Source organism: Chiloscyllium punctatum, chromosome 8 (assembly GCF_047496795.1).
Source record: "Chiloscyllium punctatum isolate Juve2018m chromosome 8, sChiPun1.3, whole genome shotgun sequence".
NCBI classification, from domain to species: domain Eukaryota; kingdom Metazoa; phylum Chordata; class Chondrichthyes; order Orectolobiformes; family Hemiscylliidae; genus Chiloscyllium; species Chiloscyllium punctatum.
The window spans coordinates 3,491,705-3,512,611 of record NC_092746.1 but is presented as its reverse complement, the minus strand read 5'-3'; the positions used below and the strand labels follow the sequence as shown (position 1 = coordinate 3,512,611).

The window sequence follows — 20,907 nt, the reverse complement described above, 5'->3', positions numbered from 1 at the left end:
CAGAATTGCACGCAGTATTCCAACAGTGGCCTAACCAATGTACTTTTCAGTCATAACATGACCCTGCCCCTGCCCCTCAACTACTATACTTAATGCACTGACCAATAAAGACAAGCATACCAAACCCATTCTTCACTATTCTTTCTACCAGAGGCTCCACTTTCAAGGAACTATGACCCTGCACTCCAAGGTCTCTTTGTTCAGCAACACTCCCCAGTGAACCTTACCATTAAGTGTATAAGTCCTGCTCCTGATCTTCCTTTCCAAAATGCAGCCCCTCACATTTACTAAATTAAACTCCATATGATCCTTGGCCCATCTGATCAATGTGCTATTGTACTCCGAGCCAACTTTCTTCACTGTCCACTACACCTCCAATTTTGGTGTAATTTGCAAACTTACTAACCATACCACCTATGTTCACATCCAAATCATTTTATATAAAATGACCAAAAGCAATGGACCCAGCACCGATTTTTGTAGCACACCACTGGTCACAGGCCTCCAGTCTGAAAAGCAACACTTGTCTTCTACCTCTGAGCCAGTCTGCATCCAACTGACTAGTTCTCCCTGTGTTGCATGTGATCTAACCTTGCAAACCAGTCTACCATGAGGAACCTTGGTAAACACCTGACTGAAGTCCACAGAGGTCTTTTCACATCTCTGCCCTCATCAATGCTCTTCACTATTTCAAGTGCTGCTGCAGAGGGTCTCTTGGTGGTGGACATAGTAATCTCCCACCCAAGGTACATTTATTTTGCCAACCTCAGTACTTTCCCCAAGTGGAGGAGGAGTACCTATTCATCAGCTGAGGAAAATGGTACATGGCAAGAAGGAGGTTTCCTTGCACATGTTTAACTTGATACCATGAGATTTCATGGGGTGTAGAGTCAATATTAACTCCCACAGCAACCTTTCCCAACTGTTTACCTCTGCTTGGTCGATCCTGCTGGTGAGACAGGACCATATCCAGGAATGATGGTGGTGGTGACTGGAATAGTCATAGGCACAGAATCCAACCTTTCAGACAAGGTCACACTGTTACTTAACCAATGTGATAGACAGCTCTGCCAATGTTGGCACTAGCCCCCAGATATTACCAAGAAGGACTTTGCAAAGTCAACAGGGCTTTTTCTGCCTTTGTCAATTCAGGTGCCTAGGTCGATGTCAAGTGGCCCATCCAGTTTTGGTGTCTTTGTTGAGACTTCATAGCAATTGAGTGACTTGCTTGGCCAATTCAGTAGGCAGTTGAGAGTCAAACACATTGCTGTGGATCTGTAGTCATATATAGGCCAGACCAGGAGAGGGTGGCCTAGTTCATTCTGAAAAGGTGAACCAGTTGGGTTACAGAGTTCTGAAAGGGAGAGAGATAAAAGGTTTCCCAGTCCCAGTACTGGGTGCCGCATCTGGCATGTCCAAAAAGATTCAGGTCTTCCTTCTTGAATCACATAAGGTTAGCAAGCAGGTACAGCATGTAAATCAGGCAGAATGCCAGGTTTTGTTAGAGGTGGAATTGAATGCAAGCGGAGGAAGATTAATTTGAGTTATACAGGGTATTACTGAGACTGCATCTGGAGTACTGGTCACCATACTTATGGAAGGATGTTGATGCTTTGAAAACAATTCAGAGACGGTTTACTGGGCTAATACCTAGCAATGAGCAGATTGACTTATGGAGGAAATGCTGGATAGGCTGGGCCTTTATACTCCGGAGTTCACAAAATTCAGAGGTAATTTCATTGAAACACACAAGATTCCTGATTGGATGGATGAGGAAAGGATGCTTCCTTTCCTGGGTGAATCTAGATTTCGGGGTTTATAGTTTAAAAATAAGGGATCCTCTATTTAACGTCTGAGGGGAAAAAAGTCTCGAAGGATCAAGAGTCATTGGAATTTCCTTCCTCAACAAGCAGCAGATGAAGAATCTTTATCAACCTCTGCCCTAAAAATATTTAAAGATTATCAAGGATATGCAGAAATGTGGAACATGGATCTTGCTGGATGGCAGAACAGGCTCAAGGTGTTAACAGAATTCGAGAGAAACTATTAATCTGTTGAGGAAGCCAGAAAATAGTGGTAGTGGTAATAGGCAGATACACTAACTGACAGGTTGTTGCCACAATTATCTGTGTTACCATTCAACTGTTTCTAATTTTTCATGACTTATATGGTATAAAAGGCCGAAACAAAAATACCAAAATGCACAGATGACAAAATCACACACATTGTGAACAGTGCCAAAGGGAGCAGAAATTATAAAAAGATATCGGTAAATCAAGCAAACAGGCAAAACTAGCAAATGGATTTCAATACAGGCAAATACAGTATCATACACTTTCGACAAAACAACAGAGAAAACTGTTTTCTAAGCAGTGAAAATCTAAAAGCATTAACAGTGCAGTGAGACTTCGATGCCCAGGTACATAAATAATTAAAATGACATGACCTAGTCCAGAAAGTAATCAAAAAGGCTAACAGTTTTTCATATGTACAGTAATAGACAGAGGTAGATAAATTCTTGTTCAACACGGAGGTTATCATGAGTAGGTGGGAATGTGAAATTAAAAAATACAAACAGATATATCATGACCTTACTGAATTGGCAGAACATGTTTAAAGGGTCAAATGGTCTTCCTCAGTTCTTAGTTCAAGGGGACAGAAATTGTGCTTCAAATATAGAAAACACTGGTCAGACTATACTCCAGTCCAGTGGACAGTTCTGGGCACTACACTTTAGGAGAATAAACTGAAGAGAGTGCAACTCACTTTGAATGAAAGTTACAAAGTCTGAGGGTTAAAATATGATGAGAAATCAGACAATTTTGCTGGAATTCAGACAATTAGTGATTTGGTCATAGTTTTAAAGATATCAAGAGGAACATTTAAAGCAAAAGAGCAACTTGGACACTTTTTTTTCAAAAAACACACTTCATAATCACGGAACCTCAAGTGCCATACTGCCAACAAAGCTCTTGTACAGCATACCCGCCATCAAAAGGAGGAAACGTGGCAACTAATTTGCACACAGCAACATAATGATGACCAGATAATCAGTTTTGTGAGGTTTGTTGACAAAACTATTGGCGAGGCCAGTGAGAATAACTTGTTTGCTCCTCTTCAAAATGTTGCCATGGAACTTTGGAGGGTCCTAATGAAAGGTTAAGCCTGAAATGTCAACTCTCTTGCTCCTCAGAAGCTGTCTGACCGGCTATGCTTTTTCCAGTGCCACACCTTTTTACATACACCTGACTGGGCAAAGTTGGACTTAACAATCATGATTGAGGCTCATAAAAAGAATGTTAATTTGGTCAACTTTCTTATTGTCTTTTGCCACTGGGGGAATTGTATTTGAGCAAGTCATTTCTCTACTCCTGCTTCTCTGAAGGGAACTTTTCCAGAATACCAATCTTTTAATTCCAAACAGTACTCTGCCTCAAGATTTTTTTATAATTCTGAGATGTAGCAGCCGCTGACTTGGCCAGTACTTACTACCCATCCATAGTTGCCCTTATCAAAGGATGATGGTGTGCTGCCTTGTTGAATTACTGCAGTCCATTTAATGTAGGTAGACCCATAATACTAGAATTATGAACAAACACTGAAGGAATGGCAATACATTTCCAAGTCTGGATCATGTCCAGCTTAGAAGGAAAATTGTGGGTGGTGTTACTTCTATGAATCTTTTCCTTTACATGGCACTGACTGTGGTTTTCGAAGGTGCTGTCCAAGGAGCCTTGATAAATTTCTGCAGTGCAACTTATGCAGCACACGTTGCTTGATGAGGAATGTCAGTAGCGGAGGGAACGGATATTTGCAGATGTGATGCCAATTAAGCAGTCTGCTTTATCTTGGATGGTTGTCAAGCTTCTTGAGTGTTGTTGGAGTTGCACCCATCCAGGCAAGAGGGAAGTATCCCAAAACACTCCTAACTAGTGCCTTGTAGATAGCGGATAGGCTTTGGGGAGCCAAGAGCAACATTCCCTCTAAATTGCACATGCTCCAACATTCTGCCTCTGGTGAACAGTGTCAGCAGCGAATTCAGATTCGAGAAAGCGCTAACACGCACAGCTTCAGAAGTCCATGCAGCCAATACAAAAATTAGAGGGATCGCTAGACAAGACTCGAGTTACTCGCTGAAAGATTCCCAACCTCTGACCTGCTGCATTGGTACACCGATTGCTTAAGTATCTGAAAAGTCACAAACAATGCTGCCCACTGTGATATCATCAGTGAACATCCTGATTTCTGACCTTAGAATGGAAGGAAGGCCATTGCTGAATCAAGTGGTGATGTTTGGACCGAGGACATTATCCTGAGGAACTGCAGCAGACACTTACTGGAGTTGAGATGACAGTCGTCCAACAACCACAATCATCTCAGTTTGTTCCAGGTATGACTCCAACCAGCAGAGACTTTGCTACTGATTATAAGTTACTTGAAGCCAAGAGCATTCACCCTGACCTCACATCACCTCAAATTCTGTACTATAACACTGTTTCATTCTGTTCTATTATCCTAATATACTGATGTAAAGTACAATTTCTCTGGTTAGCACACAAAGCAATAACTTTTCACTGCATCTCAGGACATGTGACAAGAATAAATCAAAAAAAAGTACTCATTTTTTGAATGGCAAAATCAAATGTAAACTGACTGCTTGGAATCCAGTTAAAATTAAAAAGAAAATTTATAACAAACCCAAGCAATGTTCAATTGTTTGTATAAGAATGAATTTGCACAAAGATTTCAACGCCAGTATGATCAAACCAACTGACAGCTATCCACTGCCACAGATCTGGTTTTAGGATGCCTTCTAGTAACCCACCTAGAATATGAACATGCTGCCAATCGGACCCTTTTTAAGGCTGGTCTTGCATTAGTCACATTCCAACTACAGACACTAATCCTATTTGCCCTGATTTCTAAAGATAAAGGAATGTCAGGAATTTAGAAGTCAGTATTTTTTAAATTATCATTTTATGAAATCCATTTTTACTTAATCTACTACAACTGAATCAAGTGAGAATTAAGAAATGGAACAGATCACAAAACAGCAAAATAAAGATGCTGTTACAATAAGCATGATTCATCAAAATTAAAGACCACTGAATTACCTGTGCTCCTAAGTCCTGTATTTCCTTGCATGATTCTGGGAAGATATCTGAAGCAATAATGGGATAGCCATTCTTTATGAGATTCTTCGCCATTGGATTACCCATGTTGCCCAGACCAATAAATCCCACTTGGGCTTTTGAGGCCATTGATCTGGAAGACACTATTAGACCAGTCCTTTTTAATAGTGACAGAGTGACACCTTTCAAATTTTGCAAATTACATTCACAAAGTGAAAAATGTATTTCACTTAGCATAGGACTATTACTTAAAATAGGAATAAACCACAGAAACTGGCAATGTGTAGATCAACTTCTCATTTATGCTGTTAACCAATTTGAATACGTCCAACTTGACATCTCACGCAATTCCATTGGGCTCATTTCTATAGTGACTTATTCACAATTCCAGATATTGAGCTGCACATTCTTCTAGCTCTCAACTCCATTTCTTAAAATAAGTTCATCACCAATACTCACTACCTCTCATGAGAATCTACTCCAAGTTGTCAACTATACTGTGCAGAAAAGAACCTCATCTCTCAATCACAGAAACAAAGAAAATAGGAACAATAGGTCATTCAGCTGTTTGAACCTGTGATACCAGGATCATGGCAGATCATCCAACTCAGTACCTAGTTTCTGCTTTAATGCTATACCTTTTGATGGCTTTAACCCCAAGAACTATATCTATTTCCTTATTGAAAACATACAACATTTTGGACATAACCATTTTTTGAAGAAGTGTCACTGGATTCAAAACATTAACTTTGTTTTGACTTCACAAATACTACCAGAGCCAATGGGTTCCTCCAGCCATTTCAGTTTTTGTTCAGAATTCCAGCACCCGCCGGATCTTACATTCTTCAGGTGTGGTCTGTGCTGGGCCCTGTACAATTGCAGCAAGACATCCTGACTCCTGTACTCAAATTATCTCACTATTTAGGACAACATATCAATTGCCTTCTTCACCTCCTGCTGCAACTGAATGCTTATATTCTTTCAATGACTGATGTACAAAGACATACCTCATTGCACCACACCTTTCCCAATCTGTCACCATTCAGATCATAATCCATCTTCATGTTTTTGCTACCAAATTTATTCACATTATACTCCATCTGCCATGCATTTGCCCACTGAGTCAACTTGGCTAAATTGCACTGAACCATCTACATCCTCCTCACTGTTCATCCTCCCACCCAACTTTGTCATCTGCAGACTTAGATCAGGGAACTAAACGTAACGTGTTTTGTGAATAGCTGGGGTACACCACTGATCCCATTTAAATCTAATAAAAATTTGGTCCATTAGCCTAAGCAATCGGACCTAACTTGATTTATAATACTCCAATAATTCCTCCTTCCTTTACTGTTTCAATACCGTCAATGAGAGTTGGGAAATTGTGTTTTTAGTTTTATTATCTGACTGATAAATCTTCAAAACTCACTACAGCAAGCTGTGTCACTAACTATAAGCTGAGGTACATATAACAGAACACTGCTGTAGCCTCAAGTGCTGTACTGTATGTAACTCTGGGTACCACTAGGCATTAGAGTGGCAAGGATCCAGAAAGCCCTACCTGAGAACGTGATGGAGGGATTATTATCTAAACAGGGGCAAAATGTGCAGGGCTACAGAGAGAAGACAGAAGAATGGCAGTAGCTAAATTGATCCTGGCGAGAGCCAACAGAGGTGTGATAGCTCGAATGATCTTCGGTGCTGTAACAATTGTGAGATCAAGGTGTGACAAATTAAAATCACTATTTTGCCAGGAAACTTTGTATGTTGAAATGGTGTTTCAGGTGGATGCCTCAAAACTTCTTCCCTTACACTGTTAACAATGTCATACATTTATCGAATTACCTCCCATAGTGCTGTTCAAGGAAGTCACAAATTTATAACAGCAGTTTTTTAGTATTGTAATGTTAAAAGATTAAATTGTACTCTCTATGGACATTAATGTTAAAGGGTTAAACTGTACTGTCTTTCCCCAATAAGCTGAACATTCTTGGGGGGGGGGGGGGGGGGCGACACTCTCTCTCACAGATAGCATGCAGGAAGGTGGATGGCTATCCATTGTAATCTACACTTCATTTGGGCAGCCATTTACTATTATTCCACTGCTACAATCAAATTAAACTCTCATTCAGTCCCTTCCATTCAGAAATGCTTTCATAGCCATCCCCCAGCCAATCAAATTCATTTGTGTGACCATCCCGCTATACTGAAGTATATCACACCTACATTGTCTGGGGAAGTAGCGGAACCAGGACCCATTTGTAGTGCTGCCCCGAAGCTAGGACATATCACAACGGCATTGTCTTGGGGAATCATGGAGTCAGGAAATTGTTTCCATAATGACTCCCCAGGATTAGGGCATCTACATTTATATTATCTCTGAGGATGACCTCATCCTATCATTGTACCTGAGATTTTTGGGGTGGGGTGGGGGGGGGGGGGGTGGAAGTGGCCAGAGTACCTGTGAGCATTACCAACTGACCTGTATAAAGTGAATGCGTTATCCTTTGTTTGGGGCCTCTTTAGACTTGATTTTGCATACCTGCAAAGGAGTGTCAAAGGGAGTCACCAGGCTTGTACAGGCTTTAATAAACTTTAATTGTTTGCAGAGGTTGGTGTGTGAAACCTCAGGAAAAGAATCAAACACAGGTACATATCAAGAAAGGTAGAAAAAGAACTACAATTTGCAAAGACTGGAATTTTTCACCACCAGAGGATATCTGAACAACTTTAGTACATGAGGAAACAATTTTTTTGGAACAGTCAGTCACTCAGCTAATGCAGTTTGATATACTGCTGCAGCAAATTTTTAAAATTGTGATAAAGTCAAATCTCATGATAAGATATCTGGCATACTTTAAAACATTATTTAAGTCAATCTCAGAATGCAAATATACTCTATTGACGTCCTGAAGCATTTCATTTTCATTGCATTCCCTGCCATTGAAATTCCTTCAACCAGCCTTCTGACCATTGCAGGGTCAATGCTACCCTAGTTATTTAGCAGTGTCTTGTTCTATGACCACAATGCATTATCTAATGTGTCCGCCTTGATTTTTCTGCAGTGTTTGATGTTGCTGACCATCTCAAGATCTCCATGATATCTTTACCATATGCTAGCTTTGTGTGAATACTCATCAATTGTTCCACTCTGGCTTAACTGAAGTAGCTGCACATTTAGTGAGGGCTCTACCTCCACTGATCCAAAATTCCCCTCCCTGCTCACCTATGAAGATCTTTTCTTGGCCCATGTCCTTTTCCTCATTTAAAATGGTGCACCATGCCAATGTTACAGACTATCACAAGACCAAATTGTTGACTGATTACATTCAGTATTACTGTTACTTTGACACTCTCTGATGTCAATGATAATTACCCAATTTCAAAACATTAAGGAATCAAAGTATCTGCCATTAAAAAGATCAAAACTTGTGTTTTGGGCTAAACAAGAAAACTATACTCGTCCTTGTTACCAACTTCAGACCCTCCATAGCAAAACTCAGTTAGGCTACAACAGATCAAGTCAAGTATTATTATTCCACCTGATAAATTCCAACTTGCTCTTTATTGCAGATATAACATACCCAATTTCACGAGATTTGTCTATCCTCAGATTTTCAATTGCTGAAACCTTGGTCTATGTTTGTACTTCTCAGTTTCTTCAACATCATCCTTTGGCCTCACATTCTTCATTCCACATTAATTCTAATTTGTTTGAAACTCAGTAACAGATGCCATTCCGCCCCCCCCCCCCCCCCCCAGTATTTTTCAACATAAGGGAATGTGCTTTAAATGCAAATAAGTGCACTGAATAACCAACATTTGGATAAGAAGTGAAATGGATGGGTATATGGTGTACAAATTTCAAAAAGCCTTTGGCACAAACATGGTGAAAACAATAACTGCAGATGCTGGAAACGAAATTCTGGATTAGTGGTGCTGGAAGAGCACAGTAGTTCAGGCAGCATCCAACGAGCAGCGAAATCGACATTTCGGGCAAAAGCCCTTCCGAAACGTCGATTTTGCTGCTCGTTGGATGCTGCCTGAACTGCTGTGCTCTTCCAGCACCACTAATCCAGAATTTGGCACAAACATACCAAGTCTTGGTCAATCACCAATTGACCATAGTGAGGGTCAAGTTTGCAGCACTCAAATAGTTAGAAAAAGCCACAGGTGGATATAACCAGGTTCAAGCCAAGATTTAAAAAAAACAAACAATGAAGCTATTGTCATGCATTTAATGTAGAAAAATCACCCAAAAAATTTGCTTACTGTAAAAAAAAACAAAGCCATTCTGAGAGTTGATCAAAATCTTGGGTTAATAACTCTATGAAAAGGCAGAGAAATAAAGGGAGGAAGTTCTAAAACATCAGGATGCTGCAACTAAAGGCACTTCGATAAGTGGTGGGAAGCAAAACAAAGTTACAAAGACCAAAGTGTCAAAGGAGCGGTACACCTGGAATTGGCTAAAAACCTTGGAAATAGGACCTTGACAAATGAGGTAAAGAATTGAACCTGTCTGCTTTAAAGCTTGGGAAAGGGGAGGGCATATACAAGTTAAAAAAAAATCTCGTCACCCTTTACTAATATTTGTCTGGACAAGCACATCATAAATGTCCTTGGACAAGATGCTGGAGAACTGCAAGTATCAGTTTGCTGCATCATGAGTCAATTACAGCACTTTCAATTCTGCAATCATTTGTTTGAAAATCCCAAATGTACTCTTAAATTTGTTAGAAAGTTCAAATGTCCAAATCAGCCTAATATAATCCTATATTTTAGTAAAGAATTCCAAGCACGCTTCACAACTGATTTCTATTTTCAACATGCATCTGATGCCAAAAGTTACACCTTCAAAATAAAAACGGTTACAATTTTGGAAGCCAAATTTTTTTCAAGCTGATTTAAGTCTTGCACAAATGTTGTTAGCTATTTTGCAAGATGAATGAGCAATACCAAAATAAAAACAACTAGTGTTTAACAATCCACATGGATGGGTAAAGACGTGAGAAAATTTCAATAGGTCGAGCCCCGCTCTTGCAACTTTTACTGAAGTGAATTAAGTCCATTAGAGTCTTGCTATACAAATGACAGGGGGGGTGGGGGTGCAGAAACATATTTTAAGTTATTGCAGCTTCCACTTTGGTTCCTAAAGGAAGGTTGTCGGACAGGTCCTGTAAAACCTTCACGCTCAGTATCAACATTTGACGAATGCAATCCAAAATAACAAATAGAGACGTAGCCTTACCGACACAGTGACGAACATAGTTACTATACTTGAGGAACAAGTTGCCTGACCTCCTTACAACAGCCGCCATACTTATGTTCTCCGGCCGACCTCTAGCTCCTGCGAATCCCAGACTGAGCAGCCTATCCCCGGATAGGGAGAAGCAGGAGTGACACAGCCAGCGCCAATGTATAAGCTGCAGAGAGTGACGCGCACTAACCAATCAATAAGACCTGGGCACTGAGACATCCCTGGAATCAGCACACAGCTCCTCAGCATCACTGCTTTCTGATCCCGGGCTCAGCTGGGGTCCCTGAGCACGTATCCGTTCTCAGGGTTCGTGTCCCGACACAGGGGCATGACTACAGACAAAACCACTGCAGATGCTGGAACCCCCAAATTGGGCAGGCAGCAGACTGGGAGCACACAGCAAGCCAAGGCAGCATCAGGAGGTGGCAGACATTTCCTGAGGAAAGTTTAAAAATCACACAACACCAGGCTATAGTCCAACAGGTTCATTTGGAAGCACTAGCTTTCGGAGCGCTGCTGCTTTATCAGGTGGTTGTGGAGAATAAGACCTGTCCTGAAGAAGGATTACACCCGACGTCTACACCTCCTGCACCTGCCTAGATTGCTATGCCCTTCCAGCCTCCTGCCTGTCTACAGAGATACTATTCAGCACGAGGTGGGGTTTGTTTTTTTTCCATTAGGTTGTTGGTTTCCTCTGATTTGTGAAAATTACAGGTTTTGAAACCTCTAGCTTATCACGGCTACAGCTTCATTGCCACAGGAATTGGAGAATCATTTATTAATTCACTTTTTTATTGTTGCTTCAAGTATGATGTGTTGGGTAGCAAGTTCACTCAGCTGGTTTGTTTTTTGGTTCGTTCTCATGAAATACTTCTTGTAAAATGTTCTAAGTTGATGTTTGATAGTGTTCGCAGCCAAGTCAACCCTCAAAATTTTGCATCATGGACAGCCATGGATGGAGTGCCCAAAGATTGGACGGTGGCTAACGTGCCATTATTGACTGGTGGGCCTAACGTTGTCAGAAGAGATTTTGAGAGACAGTATCTACAGACATTTGGGGAGGCAAGGTCTCATTTGGAATAGTCTGCATTATTTTGTCCATAGGAAAAAAATCATGCCTCACAAATTTTATTGAGTTTCTTGAAGGGATAATCAAGACTGTAGCTGAGAGCAGTGTGGTACATGTTGTTCACATGACATTTAGCAAGGTCTTTAGCAAGGTACCACATGGTGGGTGTTGAGTAAGGTTAAATCTTACGAGATCCAGGGAGAGTTGACCAATTGGATACAAAATTGGCTTGAAGGTAGAAGACAGAGGGTGGTCAAACTGAAGTCCAATGACCAGTGTTGTGCCACAGGGATTGGTGCTATGTCCACTTTTATTCATCATTTATATACATGAATTGTTTAAGAATTTAGGAAGTATGGTTAGTAAGTTTGCAGATGACACCAAGATTGTCATGATGATATAGTGGACAGCAAAGTACGTTATCTGGTAATACACTGAGATCTTGATCAACTGAGCCAGTGGGTGAAGAATGGCAGATGGAGTTTAATTTAGATAAATGCAAGATCGTTGCATTGTTCTAGGTCAAACCAGGGCAGGACTTACAAAATCAATGGTAGGGCCCAGGGGAGTGTTATGGAACAAAGAGATCTAGGAACTGGAGTTACAGGTAGACAAGGTGGTGAAGATGGCTTTCAGTGTGCTTACTTACATGAGTCAGAGCAGTGAGTATAGGATTGGGAAGTCTTGTTGTAGCTGGACAAGACGTTGGAAAGGCCACATCTGGACAACTGCTTGCAGTTCTAGTCACCCTACTATAGAAAGGATACAGGTACTATTAAATTAGAAAGAGTGCAGAAAAGATTTACTAGGATGCTACCTGAAATGGAAGGTTTGAATTATAAGGAGAGATTGGATAGGCTAGGACTTTTTCCCTGGAGCATAGGAGTCTGACTGGTGACCTTACAGAGTCCTGTTAGATCATGAGAGCCATAGAGAAGGTAGATAGCCAACAACTCCCATGGTAGGGGAGTCTAAAACTAGAGGGCATAGGCTTAAGGTATGAAGGAAGAGATACAAAAGAGTCCAGAGAAGCAATGTTTTCATACAGAGAGTGGTGAATGTCTGGAACAGGCTGCCAGAAGTAGTGGTGAAGATGAGTGCAATTTTGTCATTTAAGAAACATTTGGACAGATACATGGATGGGATACGTATGGAGGAATATGGTCCTCATGCAGGCAAACGGGACGAGATTAACTGTGAAAACTGGGTGGCATGGACAAGTTGGGCCCATTCTTAAACCTCTATGACTCTGTAACCTTGTTTGGCAGATGAATGTAGGATGGACCTTCCGTTAAACTGCAATGCACCAGAAATAAAGTGGACATCCAACCACTTTCTCTGTGGTTTTTAAAGTAAAGAATGCCTGATCTTGAAACCAGTACTAATGCAGTGAAATTAATATTTATTGATTTGTAAGATTTTAGACAGAAGTGAAAAACACAAATAATGTAATGTTACAATATTTACATTTCTTTTAATGGCAGAGGAACAGGTAGGTCATTACCGTAGCAGGGTCTTGCTGCTATGTGTGAAACACACAAACTTCCTTCAACATGTCTTCCTTTAAACATATTAACATATCTTTCTACTCATACAGTCATATGGTGTAAAAGGGCTCTTGCGGGGCAGTGGTATTGTTCCACCTTTGGGTTAGACAGCCTGGATTGTACAGGCTGTCATTACGTGTCTAAATTGGTTGATTTAAAATATCTACAATCATCACAGTACTGAAGAAAATCAAAGACCCAGTTAGTCCACGTCAACTGTCTTCAGACCAATTGAGTCAGTTTCATTCCCCTGCTCTATCCTACAGTCTTGCAAATTTATATTTCAGTTTAATTTTTAAATGCATTTCTTTCATCCTCAAAATCCAATTTGGCCAGTTACTGCCCCATCAGTCTACTTTTGATCATCAGTGAAGTGATGGGAGGTGTCATCAACAATGCTTTTGAGCAGAATCTCACTGATACCCATTTAGGGTTCCACAAGGGCTGCTCAGCTCCTGACCTCATTACAGTCTTGATTCAAATAGAGCAAAAGAGTTGAATTCTAGAGATGAGGTGTGAATGACAGCCCTTGACATTGAGGCCACACTGGAGTCATACCAGGTACAGAGGAAGATGAATATGGTTGTTGGAGGTCAGTCATCTCAGCTCCAGGATATCTTTGCAGGAGTTCCTCAGGGTAGTGTCCTAGATCTCAATTAATGCTTTATCAATGACCTTCCCTAATGTCAGGGATGAGTCACTGATGACTGCATAATATGCAGCACCATTTGTGCCTCCTCAGAAACTGAAGTAGTCCATGTCCAAATGCAGGAAGACCTGAAGAATTTTCAGACTTGGGCTGATAAATGGCAACTAACATGTGCACCACACAAATGCCAGGTAATGACCATTTTCAATAAGAGAATCTAACAATCTAACCACCGCCCCTTGACATTCAATGGCATTACCATCACTGAATCCTCCACTACCAACATCCAGGGGATTACCTTTGACCAGAAACTGAACTGGACTCATCATATAAACACAGGTCAGAGACTAGAAATGCTGCAGCAAATAACTCAGGGCTTCACTCTCCAGATCCTGTCTATCATCTGCACAGCACATGTCAGGAGTGTGATGGAATACTCCACACTTTCTTGGATGAATCCAGCTCCAACAAGACTTACGAAGTTTGACACCATCCACAAAGTACTCACTTGATTGGCATCACATCCAAAAACATCCACTCCCTTCACATACAATACTCGGTAGCAGCAGTGTATCTCATCTACAAGGTGCGTTACAAGGTCCCCTCAAAGCCAGTCACCATCCTAACTCAGAAATATATCACCATTCCTTCTCTGTTGCTGGGTAAATATCCTGGTTTTCCCTCCCTAACAGCATCATGGGTCTACCTACAGCATATGAACATCACCAGTTCAAGAAGGTAGCTCAATGCTACCTCCTCAAGGAGAATCTGGGACAGGCAACAAATGCTGGCCCAGTGTCCTATAAGTGAGTAAAAAAATTAACACGATTTCCTTTAACTGCATCTATGTCATTTTTCCTCAATAACTCTTGGTTGAAAGACCATAAGATATGGGAGCAGAAGTAGGCCATTCAGCCCATTGCGTATGCTCTGCCATTCAAAAAGATCATGGCTGACCCAATAATCATCAACTCCACTTTCCTGGTTTTTGCTCATAACCCTTGATTCGAGTACTGATGAACATCTTTTTCTCTCTGAACCTTAAATACACTTGACCCAATCTCAACAGCCCTCTGTTGGAAGGAATTCTACAGATTCACACCTCTTGGAAAATAAATTCCTCCTCATTTCTTCTTAAATGTGCTCTGTATATAATCTGATGCAATGTATTCTGAGATTAATTCCAAATAATCTCATATTCTGACTTGATGCCCTTTGCTACTGGACTGTTCTATAAGAGAAATAACCTTTCTGCATCTTTGCATATAGTTTTGGATCCTCTACTTATTAATGTTACTGTCCATTACATAAACATAACTGACTGATTGAACACACTGTTCTTAATAAGTGTCACTGGACCTGAAACATTAATTGTGATTTCTCTCCGCAGATGCTGCCAGACCTCATAGAGTCATAGAGTTATACAGCACGGAAACAGACTCTTCGCTACTTGTCCGAGCTAACCCAGATATCCTAAACTGATCTAGGACCCATTTGCCAGCACTTGGCCCATGTCCCTCTAAACCCTTTCTATTCATATACCCATTTAGATGCTTTTTAAATGTTGTACTTGACTCCACTATCTCCTCTGGCAGCTAGTTCCATACGCACACCACTCTCTGTGTGAAAAAGCTGCCCCTCAGGTCTGTTTTAAATCTTTCTGCCCTCACCTTAAACCTATGCCCTCTAGTTTTAACTCCCCAACCCCAGGAAAAGGACCATGGTTATTCACCCTATGTGTGCCCTCATGATTTTATAATACTTTATAAGGTCACCCCTCAACCTCTGATGCTCCAGCAGAAAAAAAACCAAGCTGCTCGTCCAATAGCTCACACCCTCCAATCTCGGTTACATCCTTTTTTATCTTTTCCAATCACTTTCAAGTTTAACAACATCTTTCTGAAAGCAAGCACACCAGAATTGAAACATGGCCTCACCAATTTCCTGTACAGCCGCAACATGATGTCCCAACTCCTGTACTCAGTGCACTAACCAATAAAAGCAAACTTGCCAAACACCTTTTTCATCACCTTGTCCATCTCTGACTCATTTTCAAGGAACTATGCACCTGCATCCCTCGATCTCTTTGTTCGGTAACATTCCCCCAGGGTGCTACCATTAACTGTATAAATCCTGACCTGGTTTGCCTTAGCAAAATGCAACACCTCACATTTAGCTAAATTAAACTCCATCTGCCACTCCTTGGTCCATCGGTCATGGTCCTGTTGTACTCCGAGATAACCTTCTTCACTGTCCACCACACCACCAATTTTGATGTAATCTGCAAAATTACTAACCATTCCTCCTATATTCACATCTAATTCATTTATAGAAATGATGAAAAACAGTGGACCCAGCAACAATCTATGCGGCACACCGCTTGTCACAGGTGTGCCGCATAGTCCAAGTCCAGACCGGCTGAGTTTCTCCAGCAATTTCTATTTATGTGACTGAACACACTACACTGACTCCACTGAACATGAAGCAGGTGCCTTCATGCCGTTTTGTCATATTTCATGATGTCATGTAACTGACTTAAAGTTGCACCGCCTGTCTCAACTGAAATCTCAGACAAAGCACAACAAACCATTGTTTTGTGTTAAATGACTTTCCCCAAATCAAACAGTAATGGTTTCAATGGTCTCCTTTGTTTAGAACCAGCTGCAGTAAACAACTTGTCTGCAAACTCTTTGTGTTGGTTTGGCCGGAATATCTTTTTAAATTCATTTACTCATACAATGAAAGGAAGTTCTTCCAGGAGATGATGAGTTTAATTTTGTCCTGACAATTGCTGGACATTTCCAGAAGCATTCCACTTGCTCATTCATTTTTCAGTAATGACCATTTTATAATCTGGCATAGATCCTTTTTAGATTAGATTCCCTACAGTGTGGAAATAGGCCCTTCGGCCCAACTAGTCTACACTGACCCTCCAAAGAGTAACCCAGCCAGACCCATTCCCCCTAACTAATGCACCTAACTCTATGGGCAATTTAGCATGGCCAATTCACCTAAACTGCACATCTTTTGGACTGTGGGAGGAAACTGGAGCACCCGGAGGAAACCCATGCTGAAACAGGGAGAACGTGCAAACTCCACACAGTCACCAGAGGCTGGAATCGTACTCGGGTCCCTGGCATTGTGAGGCAGCTGTGCTAACCACTGAGCCACCATGCCGCCCCCTTAGAAAACAAAATATTACAGAATTTGTATTTTTTAAATTGGAATCTCTCTCCTCCTTTATTCTGGACACCACACAGTATCGAGAATGTGAACCTAATGGTATTATCAAATAGGTAAAAACTTCACAATCATCATAGAAGCAATTAAATGTTCTGATGGATAGAGTGCAGGAAAGTGAAGCTAAATGTGTCGGATAGCTTACTGCAGCTCCACTTACTTTTTGTTAGTATTATAATTTCAAAATATGCAAATTGATTTTAGGAATTACCAAAATCATTGAAATGTACTAAAAGTCTTGCCTTCCCTTATTCTTTTTTATCAAAAAACAAAGATAAAGAAAATTACTGGATTCAAAGGAAGGGAAATAATATGAGATAACTGAATCATAATCATAGTTATATGGCTATTCTAAAATAAAAGCAAATTACTGTGGATGCTGGAATCTGAAACCAAAAGAGAAAATGCTGGAAAATCTCAGCAGGTCTGGCAGTATCTGTAAGGAGAGAAAAGAGCTGACGTTTCGAGTCTAACTGACCCTTTGTCATAACTCTTTGTGAGCTTTGACAAAGGGTCAGTTAGACTCGAAAAGTCAGCTCTTTTCTCTCCTTACAGATGCTGCCAGACCTGCTGAGATTTTCCAGCATTTTCTCTTTTGGCTCTTCTAAAAGACAAGGTGAAACCTAGCTCAGCTGTAATAATTCAGACATAAAATTCATGGATCATTATCTTACTCCTTCCCAGATCTTACGGAACAAAATTCATTTAAAATATTGCAAATGTACATCAACTGTTGCCCACATTTTAAAATGCTATGCTCATTCACATTGTCAAATGTTCTTTATGTAATTTACATTGCTCAATGGACAAATACCCTGTTTATTGGTTAGCCAAAAATAGATTTCAAATGGTTGAAAAAATATTTATAGCAAAAGAATTTGACTTTGCTTTGTTCCAATCATGTGATTGCATACTTTAATGGTATTGTTGTCAGGGTTGCTGAGGTCAGACTTGTTTAATGTTAGATTCCAAAACCAATGACTGACCAAGATATTTTGCATTACAGTGATTATAATATATTTTCATTTTTGTTGAACATTTCCCTTAATATTTACTTTTATTTACATTTAACTATTATTCTCCCATGATTTTTCATCTCATTTCATATTTTTACCTTCTGTTCCACAGCTAGATGATCATTTCATTTGTTTCTACCCTTCCCATTGGATGGTTATACTATATTTTTGCAAGATCCACTGCCTGTGTTACCAGTCAGCAATGGTGTCAGGAGAGTTGTAGAATTGCAGCTGCCCTTTTTTAAACAGGGAGCAGGTGGTAAAATATTTAGCTCAGGCTGATATGTGGCAGAAATGGCAAAGAAACAGGTTTGATACAAGCAATCATGGGATCCCTACAGTGTAGAAGCAGGCCACTTCGCCCATCAAGTCCACACTGACCCTCTGAAGAGCATCCGAACCAAACCCATCCCCTAGCCTATCCTTGTAACCCTGAATTTCCCATAAATAATCCACCTAACCCATCTGGACACAGTGGACAATTTAGCATGGCCAATCCACCAAATCTGCACATCTTTGGACTGTGGGAGGAAACCAGAGCAACCGGAGCAAACCCACACAACCATAGGGAGAATATGCAAACTCCACACACTTAGCCACTTGAGGTTGGAATTGAACCTGAGTGCCTGGCACTGTGAGGCAGCAATGCTAACCACTGAGCGACCATGTTGCTCCCTATGTGACAAAAATATCTACTGGATGTGAAGTATTTACTTCTGAGAGCTGAACATCAAGGGTCTCACTGACAAGCAGGTATGTAAGTAACTGGCTTACCTTCTGAGGCTTCATGAATATGATTCACATGGAGGATGTCAGGTTTACTGGAAAGGGCAAAATCCGAGTGGAGTAATGCTTAACAATGATTGGAATTTCTATACTAAGTGATCATTTAATATTATGGTGGGGGGGTGGGGGGGGGGGGGGTGCATGGTGGGGTCAGGGAAGTAGGGAAAAATGTCAGATTTCTGTAATGACTTCTCAGTTTGACTACAATTTGAGGATACTATCTATTCAGAGGTGCATGTTTCTGCCATGGCTGAAAAGGTCAATTCTCAATTCAACTATCTTTTAACACACAGGATAGGATTCCCAAAATGCAATGAGATACAGGATACAGAACCTGTTTCCTTTTCTTCTCTGCTGCTGCTCTGCCTCAACATTAAAATGTTTGATGAAGCTTAATGGATATGTTGTCACTATTTTGAATATTTGATAGCAAACTCTTCCCAGGTATTAATATTACAGCTGCTGGATTTCATGGAGAGTTTCAGACTGTCTTTTCATTGTCCTACCCTGGATCAATGGCCATTTCACAACTGAGAAAATGATCTGGCAGTAGAAACAACTTTTAGCCATGTGGACAGAATACAGTCCAGTGTACTTATTTTGCAGGAATTTTCTCTGAACGATGTGGAGCTTGTTCCAACAAGGACACTAGCATTTGTTCAATAGTATTTTCAATGAATTTGCAGAATGTGTCTGAGGAAATGCTAATGAAATTTCATTACATCTGTCACATGCTGATCTAGAACAAGGTTACTTTGCCCTTGAGTTTTTTTCTCTGAGAGATGGTAATTGGCCAGGTCCCATCAGGTCTGAAGTTTGATTGGTTCATTGAGGCATTGTTGTTTACCCTAACAGATAGTGCTTCAGGCCAAAAGCTTGAAAGGCCTTTTGAGAAACAGGTATAGTTAAGGGGGCGTAACCAGCTCTCTCGCTGTGCAGTTCAATTCAGTTCGGGAGTGAGTTGATGAAGAGTCACAGGGGAAACTGGAAGTCTTCCCTTTGTCCTTTTGCCCTTATTTTTTTTATTTCAAAAATATATTTTATTCATAAAATGATTTGATGGTCTGTACATTTGGTCATGCCATACATATGTCAACATTTACATGCACAGATCAGAATTTATCATTGCTATATACAGGTCTGTGCATTTCACAATCTTATGTACATATATTTGGCTGAGGCATCAGCAGAGCCCAAAAAAACGTCCGCATGGGCCCCCTGTTCTTCTTTAGGCGGGCCGATGTTACACGGTGGTCTTTCCCCACCGCGCCTTGGCGGCAGCTGCCCCAAGCTTCAGTGCGTCCCTTAACACGTAGTCTTGGACCTTGGAATGTGCCAGTCTGCAACAGTCAGTCGGGATCAACTCCTTCAGCTGGAAGATCAACAGGTTGCAGACCGCTCAGAGAGCGTCCTTCACCGAGTTGATGATCCTCCAGGCGCAGTTAATGTTCGTCTCGGTGTGAGTCCCGGGGAACAGGCCGTAGAGCACGGAGTCCCACGTCACGGCGCTGCTCGGGACGAACCTCGACAAGCACCACTGCATTCCTCTCCAGACTTCCTCTGCATAGGCACATTCCAGAAGGAGGTGTGTGACAGTCTCGTCCCCCCCACAGCCACTTCGAGGGCAGCGTGCGGTGCGGCAGAGAGTCCGGGCGTGCATGAAGGATCTCACAGGCAGAGCCCTTCTCACCACCAGCCAAGCCACGTCTTGGTGCTTGTTGGATAGTTCTGGCGATGAGGCATTCTGCCAAATGGCTTTGACAGTCTGTTCAGGGAACCGCTCGACAGGATCCGCCCTCTCCTTTTCCCAAAGGGTCTCAAGGACACTACGTGCTGACCACTTCCTGATGGACTTGTGGTCAAAGGTGTTTTTCCTCATAAATTTCTCCACGAAGGACAGGTGATACGGAACGGTCCAACTACTCGGAGCGTTCCGCGGCAGCGAGGCCAGGCCCATCCTTCACAACACCGGTGACAGGTAGAACCTCAGTACGTAGTGACACTTGGTGTTTGCGTACCGGGGATCCACGCACAGCTTGATGCAGCCACACACAAAGGTGGCCATCAGGGTGAGGGTGGCATTGGGCGTGTTTTCTCCCCCATTGCACCGGTCTTTGTACATTGTGTCTCTTCGGACCCGGTCCATCTTTGATCTCCAAATGAAGTGGAAGATGGCCCGGGTGACTGCGGCGGCACAGGTCCTGGGGATAG

At 41.4% G+C, this 20,907-nt stretch overlaps 1 protein-coding gene across 2 annotated transcripts in view; it reads right to left on the bottom strand.

Annotated features, from left to right (window-relative positions):
• Nucleotides 1-10,534, bottom strand: part of hibadhb (3-hydroxyisobutyrate dehydrogenase b) — a 126,966-nt gene extending 116,432 nt beyond the window's left edge. The window contains exons 1-2 of one of the 2 annotated variants that reach the window (XM_072575049.1): nucleotides 10,381-10,534; nucleotides 5,115-5,275 (exon numbers count right to left, since the gene is read on the bottom strand). In XM_072575049.1, coding sequence (XP_072431150.1) covers nucleotides 5,115-5,275; nucleotides 10,381-10,450 — 231 coding nt within the window. In that variant the 5' untranslated portion in view covers nucleotides 10,451-10,534. The remainder of the gene's footprint in view (nucleotides 1-5,114; nucleotides 5,276-10,380) is intronic. The other variant, XM_072575050.1, reaches the window with a different exon arrangement.
• Between the last annotated feature and the right edge of the window lie 10,373 nt (nucleotides 10,535-20,907).